At 48.8% G+C, this 8,744-nt stretch overlaps 1 protein-coding gene across 1 annotated transcript; it reads left to right on the top strand.

The window, feature by feature from the left end:
- Window positions 1-7,073: 7,073 nt before the first annotated feature.
- On the top strand, window positions 7,074-8,316 carry LOC132243734 (olfactory receptor 2K2-like). The gene is made up of 2 exons (XM_059714127.1): window positions 7,074-7,088; window positions 7,284-8,316. Exons 1-2 carry the CDS (start codon window positions 7,074-7,076, stop codon window positions 8,232-8,234), a joined length of 966 nt encoding a protein of 321 aa, XP_059570110.1. The 3' UTR covers window positions 8,235-8,316.
- Window positions 8,317-8,744: the final 428 nt, after the last annotated feature.

The following is an 8,744-nucleotide window of genomic DNA, read 5'->3' as shown; positions in this document are numbered from 1 at the left end:
ACCAAGTCACTGGAGTCAAGATCTCTCAGTCATGGGGGCTGTGGGGTTTCTGGGGTTTTGAGCTGTGTTTGTTTGGTGTGGGTTGGGAAGACCCAGTTCTGTATCCATGCTGCAGCACAGGGAGCTTCCCAGTCTTTTCCACTGGAATAAACAAGGCCCTGGGGAATAAACCCACTTAGCCCCCCCCGGCACTCAGGGCTAGATCTGGCTTGCAGGGATCCGCGCAGTCTGGATCCAGACCCCCGCCTGCAGTTGTGGGAGCAGTGGCACCCGTGGTCGGAGCAGATCGGCGTCAGCTCAGGGAGCCTCAGGGATTCACGCAGCCGTCAGTCACCCCCCAGCGCTGCAGCACACGTCCATGGCGGCTCCGCACCCTGCAATTCAGTGGCGGTTCCTCATCTTGTCCCACCCCAAATCCCTGGCCCCTCCAGGAGCCCTGCAGACCACAGGACATGGCTCTGGGGACTGGATCCAGCTCACCGGCCGTATTTTTGACACCCTGCTAGGAGCTGTTCTCACCAAGCTTTGAGTCACTGCTTTGGTTCTTATTGACGCCTCTCTCCTCTTCCCCCTTGTCCCACATGCGACCCCCAGACCTGGTTATGGCTCCCAGTACTACTCACACTGACACTGTACAAAAGACAGCATCCCTGCCTAACTCTGTTGCTTTTCCCTCGTTCAGCGTCCCTGGGACATTTCCTCCCAGCGTTGCACTGGGAGCTCCTGGCTGGTTGTTTGCCCCCCTGACCTCAAGCACGTGTTCACAGTCACTGCTCTCGTGTGACATGTGAGGAGCAGGGGTTCAATGCCCACCCAGCCCCCTTCAAGACCCAGGACACCCAAAAGAAGGGAACGGAAAAGCTTGCAGTTGGTATCCAGGCCCGTGCAAAATCTCTGCTATGCTGCTATGTTTTCCCAGCACATTTGCACTGGTCCAGACAGATGGTGAACGAGCACAGGGAACAGTCCTCTGTGTCTGAGGCAGCTCAGCAAATGCATGGCACACCGCGCACCAGCCTCCCGCACCGACCGGAGCCTGCAAACACTTTCTCATCTCCTCAGGCGCAGCAGCCTTGCCCTGGGCTCCCCGGCACGGTGGGTGTGATCAGTGTTGGTGGGGGAGGAGGAGGACGTCCTCGCTGAGGTGCTGCAATGTCCTGACACGGGAATTATATCCCTGGGTGCACATTCACCCCAGCCCCATGGAGGGGCTCTGCCTGCCCCAGGCATGTGCTAGTGCCCAGCCTGACACCTCGGGGCCACAAGTGATGTCCAACCAGCCCAGCTCAGCTGGGACTGATAGCGGCTCTCAGCCCGGCTAACAGAGGCTGGACTCGCTGGACATGACATGTGTGTCTTGGGGTCTCAATCCCGTGTCTCCCAGCACAGGGGCACTCCCTGGCGCTGCACTGAATGGCCGTGTGTCCCAGTGTGGCACCGGCATCTGAACCTCTCATAACAGGCTGTGCTGAGGGGATGTGGAAGGGGAGACTGGAGCCTGAGACTCTTTTCCTCCGAGGAGCAAACAAGAAGGGCCCTGACAAAAGCTTGGCACGTGATGCACATGGGGCTGCGGCTACGTGGCCCAGCCCTGCCCTAAGGAGGGCCCTGCCTGGACGCCAACAGCCCACGGCAAGCAGCTTGTCAGGGCGAGGGGTTGTGGGGTGGGGGAGATCCCCCAGGGAAACTCCAACTAGCAGCTGCAGAAGTGCTTGCCCTGCTGCTCCACGTGCCATGGGGCCAGCTGCGCTGCTGGGCTTGGCCTCACCCTGTGCTGCGTGGCACTGGCTGCACTGGTTCCTCAATTGAGTCCCTGCAAAGAGGATTTCTACGGAGGAGCTGAGCCCCAGGGGTTGGGTGTAGCAAACATAGCCAACATTTGGCTGAAACTGGGCATCCAACATCATTTTGCAACACTGTATGAGATCTGCAGTATGAGACTTACGGGGTGGTCAAACACTGGAACCAGCTACCTAGAGCAATCAGAAATTGATTGCTTATTCCCAGTTCCCTATTTCTTACTCCCAGTGCCCAGTTCCTTTTTCAAAGCTCATCTAGACCTAATAAAAGCTTGTTATTAATGAATTAAACATCTGAAACAGAGAGAATGTCATTAGCTATGCACATTTACTAATTAATATTGATAAAAATATTCTGCATCAAGTACAGAGCCCTAAATGATGGGTAGGTTTAAATGGGATTATGGGGCAAAATCCATTTTGGCACACCTCAGACTTCCTGTTGACTCCACTGAGGAACTGCCCTTGACATCTGTGACCAGAGACTTGCCTGGCTCAAAGCGTGGTTTGGCCGTCCCAGGCTGCCAATTGACAGCAGGCTAGCCACTGTGCTAAGTAGATGGACCTGAAAAAGGACCTGGATTTTGGGCTGGGATTATAGCTAGATATCCTGTTTTGGGCAACTTCATGGCACATCTCTGTGCCACTGGGGAACTCTTCTGGACATCTCTGACCAGAGACTTGCCCGGGCCAAATGTGGTTCGGCCATGGCAGGCTGCCAATTTACAGCCCCCTGCATTGAAATGGGATTATTTGGGTGCACAAATTTCTCCATGTGGGTAAACTGAGAAAAGCCACTGCCCCAGGGCGCTGGGAGCTCCTCCTGCAGGGATGCACGATATGAGTGCTGCTAGATTTGCAAACACCTACGTGAGTCCAGATAAACCCAGAGATTTTCACTAGGAGTCCACAGTGTGCAAAACATTTGACTGTTTGGAGTCTTCCTGAGTTCTTTGCAACTCAAGAATTGCTCCGTTGCTTTGTTCGAGTCCAACAGTGACTGAAAGCTGAGAGCTGGCGTATCATGCCATTAATTGAATGTGTGGCCAGGCATCCCTGACTCTTGGAGCCCTGTCAGGTAATCTGGGCTCTCAGCGTTGGGGGAACACTGTGCTGCAGATCACCATGGTGTGGATCAGCACTAGATCACCTGACAGGGCTCTCAGCTGTGGGAGATGGCTACTGGACACACCGGGCTTCCTCTGCATCAGCACTTTGGCATGATGGGATCTGATGCTCGATCCCACAATTATACCTTCTACTCTGCATGTGGCATGGCTAGAAGCACAGTTGTGTGGCTTGTGCAACAGATGTCCTTGTGCCTTTACTGAACATCTGGCAGGGGTCTTTTGGTCAGTTGGCAGCAGCAGTGGACTCCACATCCTGGGTTAGGAACAGAGGCTCCTTGTACAAAACCCAATGAGGGGTAGGAGATATTGAATACAATCTCCAACAGGCAGCACTGACCAGAGAGCTGTTGAGGGACAGCGAAGCATTGAGTCTGCCCTCCTGAGCGCTCTCATCAGCTCCCAGGTCATTGTGCTGGCCATTGTGGAGTCCACTCCATGTGTCTCAGTATAGAGAGAGCCCCTCACTCTGGTTGGCTTTTACAGGCTAGAGCCCATTGCTGCAGGTTGGTGTCTATGTGCTTTGGAAGGAAGGGAGCAGAGGTCAGTCTTGTGAGTAAAAGAGGGCCAGACGTGGTGGCCAGACATGGTTCCAGCCCTTTGCCCCTTTTGTCCAATAGTTTCCTGGTCTTGCAGCACCTACCCTGGGTGTGGGAGACCATGGTTACATTCCCTTGTCTGCCTGTTCATTGAAATAAACCAAACTAAATATTTTGAAGTCCTGTTTTTCTCCCCAAATAAAATAAACTCAGGAAACAAAAAACTTTTTTTTCCCCATTGCATTCCTCTTCATTTAGTAAGTTTGTTTTAGTTGAATGATGGTATAATAAAACCCAGGAGAGGACTAGCAAGTTGCAAGCTGCTTTTGCCTTTGACTATTAACTTTTTTTTCAATGAAATGCTATAGGGATTCAAAGCCAGTTTTGAAAGAATTTTTCAGTGAAATCATAAGCTTCAGAGTTTATGCAAAGATCAGTGAAACAGAGAAGAGAATGAATCTCTTTAAACCTGGGTTCTTTGCCGAGGAAAAACAAGAGAAGTATCGTAATGGCAGAGATTGACATACGGTGACTTAAACGACGATAAACCAGCTTCCCATCTGCTTTTAATCTGATCAAACTAAAAGTTAAAAATGTTACTTTATGTTCATATTCTTTTCAAACAGAATGTAGAAATGTAGTTGGTTATGTCTTGCTATTCAATTTTAATTTACTGGTGTGTCTAGTAGCATCCTGCTTAATTTCTCATTTTTAATTATTATAATTTTTTCTTGAACTGCGGAATGTGATTGGCATCCAGGCAAAGCTTTTCGCAAGTAAAGAAAGCTTTAGCAATGTGTGAGGACCATTTTCTCCTTAGCCTGAAGGATTAATTTATGAAGATCTATTGTCTGGTACATCTGGATCATGAATTTTGGTAGCTGAAGGAACGATCCTGCTCTCTTAGGTGGAAAAGGAGAATGAAGGTAAGTGGCATTTCCTATGAGCTTTGTTGGCATGAAAATACCAGATTGAGGGGTGTAGACATTGAACAGTAAGGTTAAAGAAGAAACAAATTGTTGGCATTAGTGAAGATGAGGGACAGAATACAAGCCTATCTCCAAGTATTGGTATTTAGTATAGGTTTTCTTTGTGACCCTCTTGCTCCATAACTGTCCCCTCGTCCACATCCATAATTGTCCTCCTTCCTCTCATGCAGCTGGTACTGGCTACAGTTGGAGGCAGGCAATCAGATAAGGTAGATCAGTAGCTTGGTACAATTTGGGAATCCCTGTGCTCCTGCAAATAAGTAGTGAGGAGCTGGAACGGGCGGATGACTGGTCTAATCCAGAAAGAAAGGGCAAGGGGAGATGGATAGTGCTGGAGTGAATAAGCACTGGAGTGAGTTTCAGTACTGAATCCAATGGAGTGTATGTCCTTCATTAGCGGGTCTTCCATTGAGCGGCCAGCTAGTCTGATTTATGTTGCTGTTCCTTGTGACCACTGCGGTGCCTCTCTGCTCTACTCAGCATCCTGTTAACAGTTTCGTGTACTTAGGTGTGTTTCTGCCCAACTGCAATCCTACATCGTGGGTCAGAGTCAGTGAGAAGTGATGAGTGCATTGATTCACATCACTGTGCCAAGGGAGCCATTACCTAGCTGTTTCTGAGACAGGTTTGCAGCTGCTTTGGGTCAGTGGAGAAATGTAGGGACCCCTGAGGAGAACAGGGAAGTGGCTCCACTTTGGTTTGCTGTTGACCATCCCAGCAATGGAGTTAAGACTGTCAAAGTGGAGATGTCTTTAGGGAATGATCTGCTTAAAAGCATGGAAAGACTGCAAGACTATAGCAGGTCCGAAATACTCCAGTAGCAGTTGGCGCATCTGCATGTTCCCGGGACTGCACATTTGGTACTGCACAGTTCTGGCAGTGCACGGTTACTTTTAGATGCTATGTTGCTGTAGCAATGAGCTACGGTGGTGTAGCTGACCACTATGGCGATGTAGCATTGGCATCACGGTTTGTGCCTGCCAATGCTGCATTGCCATAACTCGTCACAACAATGATGTAGTGTCTCATGTAGTCACTCCCAGGGAGTCTGTTTTTTTTTTCCTTCAGCAGTAAATAGCATGATTTTTGGAGGAATTCACGAACAAATTAATGAATCATTTAAACGAAGCAATAGCCACAATTTTTTCAAGGCATATATGCTTTCTCAAATAGCTCTAGGAAGACCTGGCGTGCTGTTGTGGCTACAGTAGTCCAGGATATGTGAAAAGCAAAGTCTTTTTTGGTAATCTCTTTTACTGGACCAACTACTGTATAGTTGAAAGAGCTGTTAGACAAGCCTTTGGGCACAAAATCAAGTTTCTCTGACATTTCTTCCAGATATGCCGTTGGTCCAATAAAAGAGATCACCGGACAAGCCCTTGAATCTAGGAAGAAGAACTTTTTCAGGATGATGCGGGACAAGGTTGTATTCATTCTTTTGTAGCTATTCAATGTATGTGTACATTTTTCTGAAAAGACAGCTCTAAATGACCTGATAGACTTTTGTGTCTGACATTCTGCCTTTCTATCAGATTGTGTGCCCATTTGCCCAGGCACCATCATCATGGTATCTGAGTGCCTCATGAGGCTTCAGCCAAGGTCCAGATGTGAAAAAAAATCCAAGAATAGTAGAAAACATTAATGCAGCATCTGTCCCCACCAGCTAAATTTGCCTCAGGGAAATGACTGAGAGGAGTGGCACTGGAATGGGACATTGGAGACTAAGACGCTGCTTGCAGCTGTACTAGTGACTTCGTGTGTTTCTTTCCTCTCTCATCCTTTGACTCCTGTCAGTTGAGAGAGCGAGCTCTTTGGAATAGGAGCTGCCTATCTATGTCCAGCATCTGCTGTGGCAAGGGTTTGAACTTTGTTGGCAAAGGAAAAATTGCCTTAACTATGGCATGTCTGGCACTTCATCCACCTGATACCTCAGTACCTCAGAACTGAAATGGGCTGCTGGGAAGCTGGGACCCATTGCTAAGTGGGAGTTAGTTACTTAGAGAGAGGCTGTAGTCTCCTTGGGCTTATTCCTGCTTTGCTTTGCATGGCTAAATGGCATGTATGCAGCTGTGTAACTGCAGCTTTGGGAACTTGTGCAGCGTTTGCAATTCTGTTTCCTACAGAAATGGGGGTTGGAATTGCCCTCCATGTGTACTGTCCTGAAGGAAGTTCCTTCCTTTTTTAACCCCCAAACCTAGTTATTAGGCTATTAACCCAAGAAGCAGGAGACCCCAGTTTAAACTTCCTACCCAGTGCCTCTCAGCATTGTCTAGAGTATTTTCCATCTACCCTTGAGCTGATAAATAGCACTGGGAAAATTTCTTCACCGGCTGCTTTCTTCCCATCCAGGAAAGCAGCCACCTCACTGACCACTGCATTTTTTAGCTAGCTGGCTTTCTTCTGGTTTCCTATGTCTCTTGGCTGCTTCGTGGGCCAGCAGGATTGGAGAGGCTGCACACGTGTCTGCATTGTACTATCTGGTAGCTTGGTGGCTAGAGCCGCATCAGGCTATGGGCTAGTACCAGTGGGAAATGCAGATTCCAATCCCCAGCTTAAGGGCAGGCTGAGCACCAAAGACTCCTGATCACTGAGTGAGTGCTTCAGCTGTGCAGTTAAACCATGAAAGAGCCCTTTGTGAGTAGTCAGTATGCTTAATGGACATTTGCATAATTGCAAGCCCAGAGGTGAATTTCAAACTGTGCATAAGTGCCAAAATCCGTAGTCATGCAGCTGTCTGCTATCAGGGGTGCAAAGAACAACAGAATCTAGCCTTTTTCTACTGTATCCTTCTGAGTAATTGCTTTTCTTATTGCTCCCTTTTGTTCCTAGGTCGGACGTGATGAGGAATCTCTCTGGGGGAACAGCACCTCGGTGTCGGAGTTCATCCTGCTGGGGTTCTCCAGCCAGCCCAAGACGCAGCTGCTGCTGTTTGTGCTCTTCCTAACTATCTACCTGGCGACCCTCTTTGGGAACAGCCTCCTCATCACACTTGTCATTAATGACTCCCGTCTTCACACACCCATGTACTTCTTTCTGGCCAACCTTTCCTTTGTAGACATCGGCTACACCACCACCACTGTACCCCAGATGCTGGTCCACCTCTTCTCCACAAAGAAAAGTATTTCCTATACTGCCTGTGTTGCGCAGATGTACATCTTCCTTTGTCTGTGGATAATTGAATGTATACTCTATGCTGTAATGGCCTATGACCGGTATGTGGCCATTTGTCACCCTCTGCGATACACGGTCATCATGAACAGGTCAGTTTGTGTCAAGATGGCCATCAGCTCCTGGGTATCTGGCTTCCTCTCTGCAACGATTCACACAGGCTTCACCATGAGGTTGCCCTATTGCAGCTTCAATGAAATCAATCACTTCTTTTGCAAGGTGCCAGCCATCTTGAAGCTGGCCTGTGCAGACACACGCCTCACTGAGCTGGTGATTTTTGTGATGGCAGGTATACTGCTCCTCACCCCACTGTCTTTGATCCTAATCTCCTATGTATTCATCCTGGAAGCCATCCTGAGGATCAGCTCAGCTGAGGGGAAGATCAAAGCCTTCTCCACCTGCACCTCACACATCACTGTTGTGACTCTCTTCTACGGTGCTGCCATGTTCATGTACGTGCGCCCAGCCTCCAGCTACTCACCCGAGCGGGACAAAACGTTTTCCCTCTTGTACAATGTTGTGTCTGCCCTCCTGAATCCTCTTATCTACAGCCTGAGGAACAAGGAGGTCAAAGGAGCCGTACTCAAAATGATGGGCAAGACGGACCACTGAGTTACAGTGGAGGAGGAATGGTCCTGTGGCTCCCAGCTCCTCGGTTCTGGATCCTGGTCTGGGAGGGGAGTGGGGTTTAGTGACTTATAGCCAGTGGAGAAAAAAGTCAGGACGTCTGGCTATTTCTCCGTTCCTGGAAAGTACAAAGGTCTCATGAATGAGGGCAGGGTGGGGATGGGAGTCAGTACTGTTGGATTGTCTTCTTCAAAATGAGAGAGAAATTGTATCTTACAGGCTAGAGTCATGGGGACTGCAAATCAGATCACCTAGATCTGGGTCAGACTGACAATAAAACTTTCAGAAAGATAAAAGTCTACCTTCAAAACCCAGGAGTCCTGACTGGTTATGCCTGTGAACCACACTGATCCTCAGGCTTGATCCACTCAGGTTAAATGATTTGAATCGTTATTCAAGTGGTAGAACATTTTCAGAGAAACTCTCAGGACATATGAAAATCACTACTGCAGTCATCTCTTTTAGACTTAGGGAAGGTCACATTTTTGCCAGTGT

Source organism: Alligator mississippiensis, chromosome 11 (assembly GCF_030867095.1).
Source record: "Alligator mississippiensis isolate rAllMis1 chromosome 11, rAllMis1, whole genome shotgun sequence".
Taxonomy (NCBI): domain Eukaryota; kingdom Metazoa; phylum Chordata; order Crocodylia; family Alligatoridae; genus Alligator; species Alligator mississippiensis.
This window is presented reverse-complemented; position numbering and strand designations above follow the sequence as displayed.